The following is an 18753-nucleotide window of genomic DNA, read 5'->3' on the forward strand; positions in this document are numbered from 1 at the left end:
TGCCCAGGGGGGGGCTCAGCAGAGGCAGCCGGGGCAGGGCCCCCACCCAGCGGAGTGGCAGCCGGCGGCTGGGCTGGAAGTGCTCGGGCTCCCTGCAGCTAGTCAGCATAAATCAGAGCGCTGCCGGCTTAATTAACCTCACGGCACGGCTAATTCGAGCAGCTCATCCAACGCTCGTTCCCGCTGCATTTCCAGCCCCGCTGACTCGCGGAGGCTGCGCGAAACCCAGGCAGCGAAATGTCACCGGTGCCGCGCACCTGGCCGGGGGGCTCGCCTGCTTGGGGGGGGGACATCCGCTCCTCCCGGTGGCCGGGCCCCCCCCCCCGGTAGCCCCCAGGATTGGGGAAACTGAGGCAGGCGGCGGGGCCGGGCCGGGGGAGGGACCGGAGCGGGGCTGCCCGGCGCTGCAGCGGGCGGAGCCGGGGCTCGGTGGGGCCGCGCCCGCCCCCTCCTCCCGGCCGAGCCGAGCCGAGCCGAGCCGCGCCGCGCTGCCGAGGGGCTCGGAGCCCACCCCCCCGGCCGAACCGGGCGGCCCCGGCGGCACCGGGCCTCGGAGCTCTCCGCGGTGCTGAACGGAGCCGCCGCGCCCGCAGGACGCGCCGCCGGCCCGGCCCGGAGCGGCTCGGCACGGAGCGGCTCGGCCCGGCGGGCGCGGGGGATGGAGCCCTTCCTGGGCTGCACCGGCGCCGCGCTCCTGCTCTGCTTCAGCTACGCCGGTCTGCGCCCGGTGGAGGCAGGTAGGGGGCCGCCGGGCCCGGGGGGAGACGAAGGGGGAAGCTCCGGGAGGAACGGGGAGGACGGGCCCGGAGAGCTCCGGGGCGCGCCGGGGGCGGGCAGGGGGTTGGGGAGCACCGGGGGAGCCCCGGGAAGGAGTTGGTGGGCACCGGTGGAGGGGACGAGGAGGGCAGGGAGCCCCCGTCCCGCGGTTGCCTCCGGTGTCCAGGCTCTCCGGAGGGAGGCTCGGGGGCACAGGGTGTGAAAACGGCAGTGCGGGGGGAGCAGCAGGAGCCCCCAGCCCCTGTCCCTGCTCCTACCCCTGTGGCTCACGCCAAGGGGCTGAGCTGGAGCAGAGGAGGCGAAGGCAGCCGTGCGCTGCCCACGCATGGGCTGGCGGCCCCAGCAATCCCCCCCCGGGCAGCCCCACGGGACCCCTCACCATGGGACATGGCACGTCCTGGTGACACGAAACCAGGCCCCTGCCAGCTGGCCGGGTCCTCCAAGGGGGATCTTTTGGGAAGATAAATGTCCCTGGGAGCTCGTCCTAATCCTGACACAACCAGGAGGTGCTCAGCTCCCTGCTCTGGCCAGGCTGAGCCCTTGCCCAAGTGCCCTGTGTGGGTGCCACGTCTCGGCAGTTCTGTTGGTGCTCCCCTGGAGCCCTTGCTCACCACGCAGCCCCAGCCCCAGCCCCAGCCCCAGCCCCTGCCGGGCGCCCTCCCGGCTCTGTGCACGCAGACAGGGCCCTCTCCCTCCCGAGCACAGGCGGTGTGGCTGCAGGATGCTGGTGGAACAGCTGCTTCGATTTGCAAAACGCTGATTGCCAGAATATCTCGCATGCCAGGAGGCTGTGGGTGACTGTTGGCGATGTGCAGCTCCGGGGAGTGGAAATTCCTGCCCCCAGCCAGCCCCAGTAGTTGTGGGAGTTATGCTCACCCCTGTCCTGCCTGTGCTGGGGCTGCAGGAACCCCCGAAAACCTTTGGGTTTGATGCACGCATCCTTGGCCGGACGTCGGCACGTTGGAGAGGCCGTTTGATGAGGGGCAGACCCGGGGGCATTCATGAAACATTCCTAAAAGGAGGGAGCAACAGGAAAAACAACACCTCTGGAATTGCAACGGCCTTCCCGGTTTCCTGTAAACTGGGACACTTCCCCTGCTCTTCCTTATCCTCGAATCACCTCAGCCGGTGACTGAGAGTAAACATGGAGCTGTGTCCCTGCCCATCACCGCCCGCTGCTTGTCTTGCAGGCAGCGTTCACGGGCTGTGGGGAGCCCGTCTGCTTCCAGGGGCCGGCAGCCCCGTGAGCACGCAGCACGGTCCCGCTGTGCGCCTGCAGCATGCGGTGGGGCCGCAGGAGCCCCGGTGCTCCTCGGTTTGGACGAAGCTGCGTGACCTTGGTGCCGTGCCCCGTGCCCCCGCCGCATCCCGCTCGTGCTGTTGGATCTGCAGGGGCCGGTGGAGGCGCTGGGCTGGGGGCTGGTGCTGCTCTGGGTTTCAAGGGGGGGACAAGGCAAGAGGAAGGTGGGCACGGGCGCGATTGTCCCAAGGTCACACAGAGGTGGTGGCAGCATCACCACCAGCACTGCGTCCCCGGCACTGCCAGCCACGTGGCCACGAGGCCGCTGAGGCGAGCAAGCCAAAAGCCATCGGGAAAACTCCTGGAGAGGAAGCAGGGGCCAGGGGGGGTTGCAGGAGCCAGCGGGGGGTGGAAGGGTACAGCCTCAGCTGTGCTCCCCTTTGCACCCAGAGCGCCTGTAAGTAGGCTGAAAATAATGCGTGCTGGGGGGTTAAAGCTGCTGTCCCCAGGAAAGACCCAGGGGGTATGGCACAAATTCCTCTGCCAAGCCGCAGTGAGGGCAGAGCTCGGACCCTGCGCACACTGGGCCCTGCTCTGGAAGGGGCATTTGGCCACCCAGGGCTGCTTCTTGCAAGGTGATGCCAAGGTGAGCAGCAGGGGAGGCAGGACCACGGGGAGGCAGCTGAGAAAGCCTCCACCCAGGGCTCTCCGACAGCCCTCAGCGGCGGCACGGGGGAACCTCTCCAACTTACTCCTGTGGCTGCCACTGAGAAATCCCTGGGGCCGCTCAGCAGGTCTGAAGCACGGCTCGTTCTGCAGTTGTGCTTGCTCTGGGGGTGGGCTGGGCCCCTCTGCCCAGCTCAGAGCAGTGGAAGCAGGAGGCGAGCTGTGCTGGACCAGGCAGCTGGTAGGGGCTGTAGGAGCAGTGGTGAAAGACCTCAAAATGGTCTTCAGCCGCTGCAGCTTCCCAGGGCAAACAGCATCCCTGAAATATACCTACACATCAGGCAGCTCGGGTCAGATTTATTTCTGTGGGATGGAGGTGAAACAGTCTCTCCCAGGCTGGGTGAGACTTCGCCCTCCAGCACAGCTCTGGGCCCCATCCAGCCCTCAGCCTTCCCTTCAGCCTCCAGGTCAAGCAGCCCGGTAGCACCTCGCCCCCCTCCGCTCTCCAAAAGTGGCCCAAAGGCATCAGGCCAGGTTCTGGGCATGGCCCCAAAGCAGCTCCAAGCTCTCCTGCCTCTCCTGCGCACCTCGAGCCACCCTACAAATGAGGCTCCCTCTGCAGAGGCCGGGTCTCCACCCCCTCATCCTCCCCACCAGCATAACCAGTACAGGGGTGCTGGTCCCCACGGGACTCGCTGCTCTCCTCCTGCAGCCGGGGAGCCGAGGTGACCACGGTCTGGCAGCCTCACGTGCGTGATCACCACGGGAGCAGCACGCGGCACGCACGAGCAGGCGGGGACGGCTCTGGCAGCAGTTTGCAGATGTCCGAGCAGCCCACGCCTGCCCCTTCCCGTCTCACCACGGCCACGGAGATTCCTGGCCAGCTGAGGGATGGCGTCAGCACTTTATTGATTTCTGCGTTCAGCGTAGGAGAGGTTTAATTGAAATATGGAGGTTTCTAACCTCGGTGTCAGCCTCCCAGCAGGGACTCTGCTGTGCGAAGCAGCCGAGGTTGCACTACCCTCCTCCAAATGCTGTCTCCTGCTGGGGACGTGCATGAGGAAGACGGAGCGGGACGAGCTCGCACACATTAGCCATGCACGGGCACCCTGGCAGGATCCAAAAGCAGCCTTCATGGAGCCGTGCCCATGTGCTGGTGCTGAGTGCGGCCTCATCCATGTGGCATTTATTGTTAATCAACCCCCTCCTGTTTTATAAAGTACCCAGAGCCCAAATTAAGGCCTAGCTCAGGCATAATTCAGTCAAAGGCACAAATGGATCAAGCACTGAAGTAGGAAAATCTTTGTGTGTGCAGTAAAAACCCAAGTGTTGTGCACAGGAGCGGAGCTGGGCTGGGACCAGGCAGCGAGCTCCCTGCAGAGCTCTGGGCACCGAGCTCCAGCTCCTGCTCCCCATCGCTGCCACCGACATCGCTCTTGTGCCTCCCTGGCAGTGCACAGCTGCAGGCTGAGGGGCTGTAAAAGACCCAGTCCTGCCTGGACGTTTGGGCCCTGGATAAAACGTGCCTCGACAATGACTCAGCTCTGGGTTGGCAGCGTTAAAACCAAAGTCAGGGCATTGGCGAGACCTGGGCAAATCCTGCCTGGCTTTGGGACGCAGTCGGAGGTTTGGCAGCACGGGGAATTCTCCAGAGCAGTGATGGCACAAGGCTGCTCCAACCCCAGCTGAGGACCAGCTCTGCTGACTCCTCTAACCCCTTGCTCTTACCCTGAGGAATTCCCAGTGGCTGGCTGGACACAGCGAGCAGCACCGTGCTCTCCGGGGGGCTCCATCCGCCCCAGCAGTGTTTGCACCTGCGTGCTCGGGCAGCGGGGAATCGGGGACAGAGCCTCAGGGGCGAGCGGGGGCTGGCCTTTTAGTATCCCATTAATACGAGGAGTGGGCGGTCAGCAGGAAATAATTGCCTCTTTCCCAGCCTGAAGAGCCACCGGTTGTTCTTTTCTGGTCTTTGGAACCGGCAGGGCTCGGCAAACAGCCCCGCTTCCACGCGAGCGGGCGCAGAGAGGGAGAGCAGCGGTGCGCCCTGCGCCCTCCCACTCCCCTGCAGGCTCTCTTCATTAAAACACTCAGGGAAGCTGAACGGCGCGCCAGCCTTCCTACATACCCCATAAAGCTGACAAGCAATCACATCCACTGAAGGGAGCCGTGCTGGGAGAGCAGAGAAAGGCTCGGGAAGGCAGAAAAGGCAGCCTTTTGCCCCCTCCCACGCAGCCAGCAGGCAGGGGCGCTTTGCGGAGAGCGGCACGTGGCACCGTACCGATGCTCCTTCCCCTGGCAGGCTGCGTCCTTCCATCGCCTGTGTCTGTAGGAAGGGTTGTGGTGCTGGAGCACACAGCCTGCAGGAGTGGCCGGGGTCTGGGTCCAGCTGGGCAGCTCTGCTCGAGCAGCTCCAGAGCCTCTGCAGGTGCCCCGACTGCTGCACCCCAGCCCAGGGGCTCCAATTCGGTTGAGCCCTTTGCTACAGTAAAGGAGATGCTTGGGGAAGAGGTGCTGAGTGAATTAGAAAAATGCCATGACCACAGCATAGCGTTGCCCATGTAGGAAGCATCTGCTTTTAACTCCAGGCATTTCCAAGAGACCGGAGTGTGCAAGGCACTGAATTCAGAAGAAGCAGATAAGAGGGAGGCCGGGCTCCTTGGCTGCAGAGATAAACCCAGGGAGATGCCCTCATACCAGACCTAGAGCCTGAGCACGTAACTCATCAGGCAGAGGTGACCCCCGGGGTGTGACATTAACACCATCTTCCTTTTCCTCTGTGCAGATGGTTCCTCCAGCAGCTGGCATGGCCAAGGGCAGTAAGCTGGCTGCCACCCCAAGCCCCACCATAGGAGCTCATGGCAGAGGCTGCAAACTGAGAGGACTGAGTGGCTTCACAGGAGAGAGAGACAACAGTAAGGAGAGGGCCCGTGGCAGCAGGGCCAGGAGCTCTGAGCTTCTCCCTGTAACATCTGTGGCCTTGGCACCTCCCTAGAGAAGCCTAGAAAAAACATCCTAGAAAAAAACAAGTCAGTGATGTCCCCGTATGTGATTTCTTTTGCATCACACACATTCTTCTACACCTTTCATGGCTCTTAATGAAAAACTTAATTCCCACAATCCGACATCCTGAGTTTTAAAGCTCCTGATTCAAAAAAGCACATCCAGCAAACGGTTTGGGTGCACTGTGTGGAGGGAGCTGGAGGTGAAGCAGCTCCACCCTGCCCATGCTACAGCTGCGGTGGCGAAGTCACCGTAAGGGGCAGGTGGGTGGTTCTCTGCTCCTTGTGCCAGCAGCCGCTGTGCTGACAATGAAAAGCCAGGAGGGAATCAGCCCAAAGCTGTAAAGCGTTGTGGCTTTTTTATTTTTTTCCTTCTCTCTTAAATAAAAGTCCATTAATAATCAGCAGAGCGTTTAATGAGAGGCTAGAAGGAGTTCTCAGCATTAAGAGGGGATTAAGAGTAATCTTTGCTGCTCACGCCTGCTCGCTGTGTGGAGGTGGCTCTGACCCTCTCTTACCAAAAAGCCCAGGGTGGGCAGGAGCACCGGGCTGCGACAGCCCTGGGAGGTGCAGGACTGATGAGGGTGAGAAAGAAACAAGACATGGTTTAAGCATAATCAGTTTTGAAGTAGCCATTCCCTGTTAAAAATCATCATGACTTTACCTTAATTGATCGGTTCCTCCCTAAACAGGGGGCTGTGAGTTTTGCCGGCATGAAAATGAGAGCATCTTTCCATCCACGCACACAGCTCTCGCTCAAATTTGGCCAAACAGATCCTCCGCCAGCCTGCAAGGTGTGATTTGCTCCAGCAGGCACTGCAGCCCCCGAGCTGGGGTAAAACTAAACTGCTAAGCCAGGAATCCTGCACAGTCTGGGCTCCTTACAGACCAGACGGGGGCTGTGCTGCCAGCAGTGTCTCCGGAGTAATCATGCAGGAGGAAGGTTTGATGCACGGCGTGTTCCTTGCTATCTCACCCGCAGCGGGGAAGGAATTGGCCCTGGGGACATCCCGCTCTGTGCCTGCTCCTCAGAGCACCGGCAGCTCCCGTGGCTGCTGCAGGCACAGAGCAAAGTTTCCAGGAGCTGCAGATGAGTCCGAAAGGAGCCAGACGTTTGGATTTGGCACCTCGAGGCCCTGCTAGAGAGGCTGACCCGCTGCAGCCAGCTGGGAAACAGAAATTACTGAGCTCAGCCGGGCTGGCACTACAAAGAGCCGCAACTGGCCCAGGCAGCCAAAAGCGGTGTGGAATATCTTGGAACAATGATTAGATTTTAGAAAGTCATGATCTCATCATGCATCTCCCGGGAGCAGGGAGAAAAGCATCCTCACGGATTAAAATTTTGCTCGCAAATTACTCACTCAGCTCTGGGAGCAGGGAACTCATTTTCCCGGCTTTGTATTTCTGTCAAACGCTGCGCTCGGTTCTCTTTTCATATCACTTCTGTACTGATTTGACACCGCTGATTTATGTGTAGCTCCTCCTAATCTGTAGTAGTGAAGGAAAGGCATGCTCAGATCTGTCCTAGATGTTGCTGTGTTATCTTTGACTTTAACTACACCGTCTTACAAAGGTAGTACCATGGAGGGGACTTTCTGGAGTGCTCTTGACCATGCACGCCAGCTGATTTCTCCCCTGCCTGCACTTGGAGTCCTGCTTTGAGGGCTCCAAGCCCGGGGCTGCAGCTTCACCAAACGCATCCCCTCTGCCTTGCAGCCTCCCTCCAGCTCCCAGGGGCGTTGTTTGCTCCTCTCCTCCAGCTCTGTGACACCTTCCCAACTCACCTGTATTTTATGTCATCAGGAAACTCTGGCGTTTTTTATGCTGTGCCCCCCTCAAGGTCACAAACCTCAAAGGGGCACCAAGGGTGGTGCACTGCTTGTGCCCCTTTCCCAGCCTGAAGCTTTTTCCCCAATACTCTGCTCTCTGCTCCTGTGAGGCCAATCCATCTCTTTTCAAAGTCCTCCTGGGTGAATCAGTGGTAGCTTCTCCTAAAAATATCCGGGAGAGATAACCACGCTGGGATCTGACCGTACAGCTGCCCTGTGAGACGGGTGCAGTGCCTGGCTGCAGCTGGGGGCTGTTTTGTCTCCCAGCTCCTCCATGTCCTCCATATGCTCTAGCGAATTCACCAGGCATGACTCACAGACCTTCCCGGTGCGCATTCCCGTCTGCTGACTGCCCCTTACTAAAATTAGACCCTCCTCTGGCCGGCACGTGGGCTCGGTGACGGGGAAGGTGGGGAGCTGCAGCCCCACGTCCCTTCCCTGGGTCACAGCAGGCAGCCGCCTCCACCAGGCTGAGCTCCCAGCCCAGCTTCTCCTTGGCCCTGCGGAGGACATCGATGGAATATTGCCCTTCCCTGAGGGCTGGTGGAGACCCTGCTGCCCCATTTCATGAAGGCCATGCCCTGAGATGCTAATGCTCTGGGCTGATAGCGCCTTGATGGTGTGCTCCAGAAAGGAAGGACGCTTCCCTCCGTGAAACTCTGAAGACCACCCTGCTTGCTGCTCTGCCTTCTGAGGTCTCAAATTCATGTGAACCTGACCCTGCACCTTCCTCTGAGCTTTTTTGCTTTCTGAAGGACTCCCCATGACCAGTTTGGGTCTGAAGGGCTCATGCAGACATCCTATTCCTGAGGGTCCTGCCTGGTAGATGTGGGTCTGGCAGGAAGGGGAGCCCTGAAGGCTGGCACCGCTGCTGTTTGGGGAGGAAAGAGGGAATCAGGTCATGGCTCTGCTAGGTGTAGAACAGCACCAGCCTTCAGATGAGAAGTTCTGCATTCCTGGTATTTTCTCTGTTCCCCAGGGAGCATTCACCAGGAGTGAAGTCAGTCGTTTGGAGGCACTGACACTGCAGCTAGAATATTTTCGGCCACATTCAGGCGGCTGGGACTGACTGCAAATCCGACAAGTGTTACCGGAGACGTGCACACGTGCGCCCTTCTTTTACTGCTGGCCTCAGCCCCAGCCCCAGAAGGGCAGCACTGTGCAGTGGTTAAAAAGCAGCAGAAGTATTATTCTTTGATGCAAGTCAGAACAAATGACCCATTCCCACCCTGCTGACCTCTTGGGGGTACTCAGAGTCCTTGCGATCTGGTTAGCATTTACTTTTAACTCTGGTTAACATTTACCACCTTCGGTTTGGGGCACAGTTTGGCGATTAGGAATTCAGTTTAACCAGAGGAGAGACCAGAAGTACAACCTGATGCACAGCACGGGAAGGACGGTGCCAAGCTTATGAGGCAGAACCTTCTCCCGGAGAAGCAAAGGGCTTCAGGACGAGGGCTGGCAGCTGCACAGGCTGACCCTGTGGCTGGAAATCCAGCTGTGCTCAAAAAAACACCAAATTCAGAGCCTCGGGCTACTGCTTTCATGGTCTGGACTTTTCACATTCCCCTCGTCCATCGGTGGCTGGTGCAGCATGTTCCGTCCTGGTAGTGGACGGCTGCTGAATGTCCTCTGGCCATCTGATGGAGCATCCAGCAGCTACATATAAAAACACAAAATGTGTATAAAAAAATTCTCTCAGACTAACAGGAAAAAGCAGAAGAATCACTCCCGTTTACTACCACTGACTTTCAAACCCCCAGAGTGCTCATCAAAGCATCCCGTTTTCATACTTCTAAGACAGATTTTGCATTTCCTCCCAGCTGTCACTGTCAGGCTGTAATAGGACACACCAGAGAAAACACGGAACGTGGCTGGGGAGACGAGTGAGCTAATCAATAGTCTGCTGTGCCGTCAAATTGTTTCCACGGGGCGGATATTTCACGGGTATAATGTAACTCATACTCTCAGCAGAGACCGCTAGGACCTCGCTGGTAATTAAGACATGGAATATCTGCCATTTCCAGGTCCCATACCCAGAGCCACCAACAGGAAGGTCACTTGCAGCTCCATTTCTCATGCCTCAGTCCCTGGCTATGCCTTACATTTCCTTTTTCTGCCCCCAAGCAGCCCTTTCCCACTCCCCTCCTTGCCCTTGCTCTGTGTCCTGCTGCGAGTGCCCCTGTACAGGCTGTGCTCTCCCTCCTTGCAGACAGCCCATCGGCTCCAGTCAATGTCACGGTCAAACACCTGAAAGCCAACTCCGCCGTTGTGACTTGGGATGTTCTGGAGGATGAAGTTGTCATTGGATTTGCAATTTCCCAGCAGGTACAGTGCCTACGGTTACCCAGATTCGGTCATGCTCATCTTCACCCCAGGTCCCCTCCGTTTCCAAATTCTCTTGCTGCAGTCTAAGCCCATTCTTTCTTGTCCTGTCCCTTGTGGTCCTGGAGGGAGCTTCCTCCCCGTCCTCTCTGCAGCAGTGCTCCGTGTTGTGGTAGCTGCAGAGAGGAAAGGGTCCGACCGTCTCCACGTCCGTGGTGGGCAGGGCAGGAAGCAGTGGCCTTAGACGCCAGCAGCGCGCACGGGGAGGCCTCTCCGCCACTCTGTGCTCTCCTCTCTCGGCTTCCAGAAGAAGGACGTGCGGATGCTGCGCTTCATCCAGGAGGTGAACACCACCACCCGCTCCTGTGCCCTCTGGGACCTAGAGGAGGACACTGAGTACATTGTGCATGTCCAGTCCATCAGCATCCAAGGCCAGAGCCCTGCCAGTGAGCCAGTCCTCTTCAAGACCCCCAGGGAAGCTGAGAAACTAGCCTCTAAAAATAAAGGCAAGTGTGGGTGAGTTCCTGTGTGGTCCCTGGGAAGCCCAGGCAGCGCAGGGCTCTGCAGGGAGGCCAGGAGTGTGCTGGGCAGTGAGGACAGCTGGGTTAAACATGCAAGGGGCTGAGACAAGAGGGATGCCCCGAGGGTACCCAGCAGACAAGGAGGTGCTGAGGCTGTGCTGCTTTCTGGGCTGTGCCCAGCACGGTGCTGCTGGCTCAGGCTGTTGTCACAGTGGGACTGCAATAGAAATGTACTGAGTACAATTACACCTCAGTACTGGACACGCACTGAGTGCATCTGAGATCAAGATGAGGTTACTTTCCCCCTGTAAAATACTGCAAAAAGGTGAGCAGCCATTGCTCCCAACAGCTGGCTGTTCTTTCCTCCCATTTCAGATGAGGTTTAACAGGCGAAGTGAGGAGGTTTCCAGCCTGGGAGCAGTGTGCCCAGCATCCTTGCAAGTGGGGAATGGCAGGGGAAATTCCTGAGCAGCCCGTGCTCTCCTGTGGAACCAGACCTCTGGGCGGCACTGGGCACAGCCCAGCTGTCCTCACAGGACACCCCGAGGGACCTGCTGAGCCCCCTGTGCCTGGGTTCCAGGACAGCAGGGGAAAAAATACCCACAGACTCCACTTTTCTTACACTTCAAAGGTTTCTGCCAAATTGCAGAATAGCTGAGGTTGGATGGAACCTCTTGAGATCATCTGCCCCCACCCCCTGCTCAAGCAGGGTCAGCTAGAGCAGGTGGTCCAGGGTCATGTTCACTTGGGCTTTGAATACCTCCACGGGTGATGGATGTCTCCAGCTTCCTGCCTGGAGGCTCCTTCACTTGCTCCTCTTAAGCCAAACCAGATGTGGAAGGTTTTCTGGCAGGAAGAATCTGCTACAGCGAGGGCTGGAGACCACAGGGGGCTGGGATATCAAGGGGACTCAGCCGAGGACTCAGCCTGTTGCGGTTCTTAGGCAGTTGTGAGTTCTTGACTTTTCCTGCTAAAATGATTTGGTGTCGGTAAATACCGAATTGCTGCTCATCTGAAAGCACTAAGCGGAGCGCTGCTTCCCTCCCCGGAGGCCTGAACTGTAATCTTCTTAGTGCTGCGAAGGCGAGGAGGCGCATTACGCCCTGCGAGAAGGCTCTGCTCATTTCTGAATCCCATGGCCCCGGTGAAAAATCTCATGCCAGGCTCCCCGCTCCCGAGCCGGGAGAGGAGCTGCTGAAGCATGCAAGGTGTTGTGACAGGCACAGACGGCGCTGGCAGAGATCAGAGCCAGCAGCGTGAAATAACCACAGGGCCGGACCCCATGTGGGCTCCCCCCGTGGCAGCACCTCCACAGGAGCTGCCCGCTGGCCCCGTCCTACCTCTCCCCCCTGCCCCATCCCCTGCAGGCTGCCAGGGACGGGCAGGGGGCAGCGGCTGCAGAGCTCGGTGCCCTGCAGGCTCAAGGCACAGCTCGCGGGGCTGGCGGGCGAGGAGGACTGCTCTGCGCTGATGATTTGAGCCAAGGGCACCGCTGAACTGGTGCCTGCAGCCCGCACGGCTAGGTTTCACCATCTCTCTTTCCCCTTGTGCAGATGAGGTGACAATGAAGGAGATGGCGAAGAAAAACCAACAGCTGCGAGCAGGGGAAATTCTCATCATTGTTGTGGTGTTGTTTATGTGGGCAGGTCAGTTCAATCTCTCTGTCGAAAGCACATAATATCCCCAGGGCTTGTGGCTTGCTTGGTTTGCATGTGTAATCGTGTAAGACCTGAAAAGAAACCCTTCCTCCCATGAAGAGCACTGCACATTCAGCTGTAAGGGCACTTCAGTTCCCTCTGCAGCATCAGGAGCTGGGCAGTGCCAAAAGCAGGTGAATCAGTGCTGTGATCTGGTGCAGCAGGAAGTAGATAATGGACTTGATGAACCAATTGTCTAATTCAGCATGGCTAATCCTGTAAGCGCAATTTTTCCAGAAAGCACTGATGATAATGTCCTCAGCCATCCGCCAGGATGCCTCGAGCCCTTCAAATGACACAGGTCACTGTAATTAACTGGCTTATTATATGACTCCAGCTCTCATGCAAAGCAGAAATTCCCATAAGAATTCTGCCAAAGTTCAAACACACGTCAGACATCAAGAGACTTGCTCTCAACACCCACTATATATACACCAAAACCCACTGCAAAAACAACTCAAACAATGGTAGCATTGAAAGAACAAATAGCTCCAAACATCAAAACACCAATAAACCCAGATACGCGCAAAATCCACTGTTAAAACACAAAGAACAGTATTTCATAGGAAGAGGAGGAACATTAGCAGAAGCACATTAACCAAATGAGGGAAAATCTGCACGAGCTCTTTCCAACATGAGTTTGGGACTATGTTTCAATTGATCTTATACCAAATTGTGCCTAGGACAGATCTCGCTCCTGTATTTTAAGCTAGCAAACAGGGAGAGGAAAATTCCTGAGTCCCACCCCGTCAGCTTAGCACATCCAGAGTGGCTGCAGGCAGCTCTTCAGCTTGTTCAGTTTGGATATTACATGCGTGAGTTAATGGGAAATAAAGTTTGTGCGCTTGTCTTCTATTTCGAGCCCCAGCCTCCCCTGGCTGCCAGTCAGCTGCTGCTCCTGCGGCAGCGCAAGGCATGAATGAAACAACATTTGCTCCCTGCGAGTCACAGAGCAGGCTGCCATGGGGAACGGTTCAGGTGACCCGAGAAAATTGCCAGGCAGGGAAATTGGCACTGTGGTAAATCTGTGATCCATAAAAGACAACCTTTGCCACTCCACCTCTGGTCCCCCTGTCCCAGTCCAACCAGATTCCCACGCACGGAGATGCCAAGAGCCGCACGGAGAATTCTCCTCGGCTGGAAGAGAAAACGACCACAGAAGCACGGAGGGTCGGCTCTCAGGTCCCCTGGGGTTAGGTCACACTGCGTGAAGGTCTGTCTGCTAAGGGCAGTGGTCTGCCACCTCTGCTGCTGTAAACCTGTAAACTGCAGCAATCCTGAGCCCATGTGGGTTGCACTGGTTTACTTAACCAAAGGATTTGGCCCATTTCTACTAATTTCTGCAGAGCTGAGAACACCTCCATAGAGAGATGTGAATAGGAAGCCAGTCACTGACCTGAGAGCTGCCAAAATGGGGATGGAGGGATTAGCTGTCCTCTAATACAGTTCTGCGAGGTTTCTTTCAAGTGAATCCAGGTGACACAGAATCAGATCCACTAAAATAGTTTTTTTTTTTGCCCTGGAAAGACCTGAGGTTACCATGCATTGTAAAGCAATTATTGCTAACGACGATAACCAAATGAAAACCCAAATTAAGGTTAACAAAAATCTGTAGCCCATGGTCTTTCCAGCATTTAAATCAAGCTTTATCTTTGCACATTCCAATTTAAATGCCCTGACAGTAGAAACAATCATGAATAATTACATGAAGTGACTGAACAACGGATTCATCTCCTGCCATAGCCTAATCTAAAACTCCGATCAGCATCTGAATGAAGAACTTGCTAATGCCACAATTTCCCCTCTAGTCAGATGACTTACATTTATGAAGGAAAGTGGGTGTGGGAAAGAGCTCTTCTTCATCCTGTGGGCTCTTTACCAAATCTCAATATGTAAACAACTCTTTGCAGCTCTTACCCTGGCCACAACCTGAACACATGACAATGGTTTAGCAAATGCAAGCCGGAATTAGTTTGTGCCCCAGGCTCTCAACTCAGAGAAGAGCCTCGTGCTCCTGTGCTGGCTGCATTTCTCTGTGCCTCAGTTTTACCATCAGGAGGCACAGAAGGTGTGACTATGCCAGATGTTAGCCTGTTCTCCCAGGATCAGCCATTTGTTCACATACGCAGGAAGAATTTGGACCACTGTGTTCATCAGTAACACCTGGGGGCTGCTGCCATAACACCACCTCGCTTTAGGAAGTGGTTTGTGATATCTGGCAAAAGCTGTACATATGTTCTGCTGTTAGGGGAGCTAAAATATTTTCCAGTTGCGAAGAAGCAACATCTGCTCAGGTCTCCTTTACCCCTGTGTTTGGAATTTCCAGGCAGAGAAGTCATTTGGTCAAAATGTCATGTAAAAGCTTCCGAGAAAGACATTCTCAATCTTATTATTTGTCATTGCTGCCCCTGCTTTTCTTTTCTTGTGTTTGTGCGTGTGGGAGGAAATTTCCAGCGGCAGCTTTTGCTGCCGTCACCGTTGCATATTTGCAGATGTTGTCCTGCTGCTCAGGAGACCCTGGCTTACATCGTCAGCAGGCGGGTACAGTACATGCCTTGTCTGCCAGCTCCAGCTCCTTCTCTTCACCTCAGAAGAGAAAGATCATGAGGCACATTTCCACTCACCAGAAATTTCAGGAGCTCCTGTGTTTGCAAAGCAAAGATACCATTTAACCACACGGTCGGTGTTAATCGCTATCCAAATGTAGGGCTTAAAGCACTTGTCCCATTTAATGACAGGGAAATTGGAATATAATTAATCTTCTGTCCTTCCATCTAACTAGTTTAGCATGGAATTGGCGCTGAGAAGGAAACAGCCAGAGGGCCAACTAGCTGTGTTAGAAAATGATCCTTAGGAACAAGTGTGAATGCTGCCGAGATCTCTACCAGGAGGCACAAAGCTGGCTGGCAAGCAAGGGATTTCTGATCTCTGCAGGCTCCAGGGGCTGAGCTCATTTGTGTGATCACTAATGCTTTTTCCTGTTAGGGGTGATCGCCCTGTTTTGCAGACAGTACGATATCATCAAAGATAACGAGCCAAATAACAGCAAGGAGAAAGTCAAGAGCGCCTCGGAGAACAGCACTCCCGAGCACCAGGGCGGTGGGCTCCTCCGCAGCAAGGTGAGGCTGGCACACGGGGTGGGGGGCACGGCAGGCAATCAACTTCCAGCTGGGACTCAGCTAAATTACCCCCAAAAAGCAGCTGCTGCTAAACATCCCTGCTCCAGCCTCCTTCCTCCAGCGGGGATGCAGAAGGGAAGCACTCCTTCACCTCCACGCATGCCAGCACTGCGGCTCCTTCAGCATCTGAGCACCTCAGGTGTGTCAGGAGGCCAGCGTTTCACTCCCACCTCTGGGTCAGCCCTCATGCATCAGTAAACTGGATTTCAGTCCATATTTTTGAAATATCTGAGCATCTCTAGGAAAAAAATATGCTGAGCAATGCTGCAGTCCCTGAGCTGCTTGGTTCCTTACCCCCAGAGCAGCAGTTAGGTGGCAAGCGGTAAAGGGGACATTAGCCTCGCAATTAACTGAAAAATTGATCAGCGGGAGCATGGCTGGTAATACATGTGATGTTAAAGGCATGCTGTATTTATAGTGTAAGGAGACTCAAGCCTATAATTTATACCAACTTATTCCATTAAATTTGACTTTCCTGTGTTTCTGTTCGCAATTTGTGTTCTGGCACATCCCCACCACTTTGCATTTACTTATTATTTGAAACAGTCACTAATTCATGCTCACTGCTTGCCCTTTTTCCTTACCCTCAGGGGATGGGAATAAGGACTTTTACAGAAACAAAATTCGCCAGCACACTGCAGAGATCTCTGATGGTTTTTTTCCTCACGTGTTACTCCTAATACGTCCTTTCTTCATTTGTCTCTCCTCTCCCAGTTTCCAAAAAACAAGCCCTCAGTGAATATCATCGAAGCGTGACAGCCTGCCATCTGAAAGACGGACTCCATTTCTCACTCTCACTTTCTGCCTCTGAGCCTTGATGACTGGGGAGGTGAAATAATGTTGGAGCAATTTGGAAGGAGACCCAGCGATTGTCACTTGATGGCATACACCTCCTTCCTCGTCTGTGTTCTGCAAAACATCTGGCCAGTAAGAAAAATCATGAAAAAACAACAACAACAACAACAACAACTGAAATCTGAACAAACAATTGAGATGGAAAAGCATCCGTGAGATGGCTGCTGCCGGTGATCCTGCACTGGACTCGTGAATCACCTGGGCTGGAGCAACTTCTCACACACCCCTCTCCACCTTCGCACTCCGTCTTCTGGAATAGCCTCCTCGTCCTTGGAAATGTTACAAGATTTCGGTGTATCTTTATTTTGCCTCACTGTCACTACATCTTGACAGTATCAACGTGAGCTCAGGCATCAGTCACTGTCACTCCTCTCCGAGCAAGAAGGAAGGAAAGATCATCACAGACACGAGTAGCAACCAGATTTTGGCTGCTGTGTGCTCTTGGCTTGCTTTGTTCCATTGATATGTATCATGTAACACGTCTTACAGGTGGGTTTTTAAAACAAAAAAGTCATAGCCCAGTTACCATTCCTACTGTGAGAACTTCCCTGGTTGTTCTCCAGGTAGGCTGCAGCTCATGACTCCGGTATTTCTGTGTCTCCTGTCTCACGCTGCTGTTCGTCATCGCAGATACTCGGGGCACTCCAAACACTTTGGCACAGACCAGTACGAGGGGACACCAGAAGCCCCTCTTCAGCTTCCAGGATAATTTCAAACATTTTCTCCATGGTATTTTCAGCTGGGTCTGAGTCCACCAACAGTGTGATAAACAGTCCATAAAAACATAGCCAGTCAGTAAAAAAAAAAAAAAAAAAAAAAAAAAAAAGAAAAAAAACTCATGATACCGGTTGCTATGCAAGGTCTCCAGGGGCAATAGCCATTTACTGCAAAAGGCTCTTGCCTAAGGGACCTTTTTCTGAGGGCTTAAGTTCTTAAATGGCTTCTTTTCATAGGGTTCCTGTGGGAAGGTCTGGTTCTCCTTACACGTCCCGTCTGCACTATTTTCTGTGACGCTGTAATGCCAGGTGTCTGCTAGAGTCAGTCCTCCACGAAAAGGGTGGTGATGAATGGGAAAGGGGTTGGGGTTCTCCTCTCTCTTATTAAGTGCTTAATGTTCACAGCTGACAGGATCCCTGGGGTTGCTGGTGCTCTGGAAGCTGATAGATGCAAGTCCATCACACGGAAAAAAAAAAATTATTCTTTGTAGTGTGCCATGGGGTATCTGTATTTATTTAACTACTCCACAAGACCACTCCATATGCACTAGGGGATGAGGCAAGATCCTATTTGTCCCATCAAAACCCAGACAGGTTGGCCTGAGAAGGGTCTAAGTCTCTTTACAAGCCTGCACTCGGATGAGCCTGGTTTAAAAGTCCCTGCAAAGAAATGGGCTGGCGGTGACCGAGGTCAGCCATCTCTCCACTTCCACTGACACCAGCCTTTCCAAAAGAGTTGATCTGGGAGAAAGGCCCTAGGCAGTCTGCCTGCAGATACGGTAGTGAACAAGCAAGGGCTTCGCTTGTGCCAGTTCCAGAAGGCAGGCCAACCCCAAAGGTCTCTTCAGAGGATCCTTTGCCAGAACATACTCCTCCATCACCAAGAGGGAGAGGTCAGCACCTCTGATACAGACAGAGCAATAAACATTTTATAATGTACAATAAAAGATTAAAGGCATATCCTGTGTCCTTGTAACGTCTGAATTCAGTAATATTTCATCTTTGCCTGCTTCAAGCGCAACACGGAATAGAACAGGGCAATTTTCCCTGTGTTTCCCAGGGACTATGGGTGAACTGTTTTTTCTTTGTCTGGGTACAAAGAACCAGCATGGTTCACCAGAGTTCATTGTGGCTGTGGGATGAAGGGAGAAAAAAAAATCCTCGTGTGACATAAATAGCACTACAGCCATACCTACTAGCAGGGTTCTTCAGACATCCCTGTTATCTCCTAAGAAAGAAATGTCATTTGGAATCCATAACCCTATAAAAGGAGATTTAGGACAGATGGTACAGCATGTGCAAAACGATAAGGGAGATGCTCTCTCATAATCCTAGAGCAGACAGCCAAGCAAGCAGCCCTCTAAAGCCTGCTCGTGAGGAAATTCAGTCTGGTAATTTGGCAGATTTGGGGGGCAGAAGGTTGTGTGCCTGTTTTTAAAGGCAGTTGTCCCTGGGAATTCAGACCATATGACCATATCTTTTTTTTTTTTTTTTTTTTTTTTTTTACAGTAACAGTTGTTGTTCCCTACTTACAGTTTTAAAGCACTTATTTTTCTAACAAAGATGTGCTTACTCCTTGTTCTTTGGAAAAGGAGAATTAAAATTTAAAGCACTGGTGTTCACTCAGAGTTGAGTATTTGTACCATAATGTGGCAGAAGCTAAAAGGGTTATCATTATGTTTCATAAATGCAGGCTTTAAAGGTAAGGTAATAATGCTATTAGTGAGAGGAGACAAATGTAGGCTGGCAGAAACTCAGCCCATCAGAGTGGGACTCCAAGCTATCAACTCCAAGTGATTCTCTTAAAGGAAATGTTTTAAACTATGAATTAAAGTGATGTGGTAAGTCCACACTTCAGGAAAAGGCGTTTCCCACTATAGGAAAGGAAAAATACTTAAGATCCTATTTTCTGAGACTCAGACATCAAAGCCTTACCTGCTGTTTCAGTA

General features: G+C 54.2%; 1 protein-coding gene across 1 annotated transcript; it reads left to right on the plus strand.

Annotated features, from left to right (window-relative positions):
- Positions 1-473: 473 nt before the first annotated feature.
- Positions 474-17658, plus strand: FNDC5 (fibronectin type III domain containing 5). The gene is made up of 6 exons (XM_084300552.1): positions 474-737; positions 9724-9839; positions 10144-10348; positions 11911-12003; positions 15040-15173; positions 15948-17658. The coding sequence occupies exons 1-6, from the start codon at positions 659-661 to the stop codon at positions 15987-15989; spliced, it is 669 nt and encodes a 222-aa protein (XP_084156678.1). The 5' UTR covers positions 474-658; the 3' UTR covers positions 15990-17658.
- Positions 17659-18753: the final 1095 nt, after the last annotated feature.

Source organism: Netta rufina (assembly GCF_964035555.1).
Source record: "Netta rufina genome assembly, chromosome: 23".
NCBI classification, from domain to species: Eukaryota; Metazoa; Chordata; class Aves; order Anseriformes; family Anatidae; genus Netta; species Netta rufina.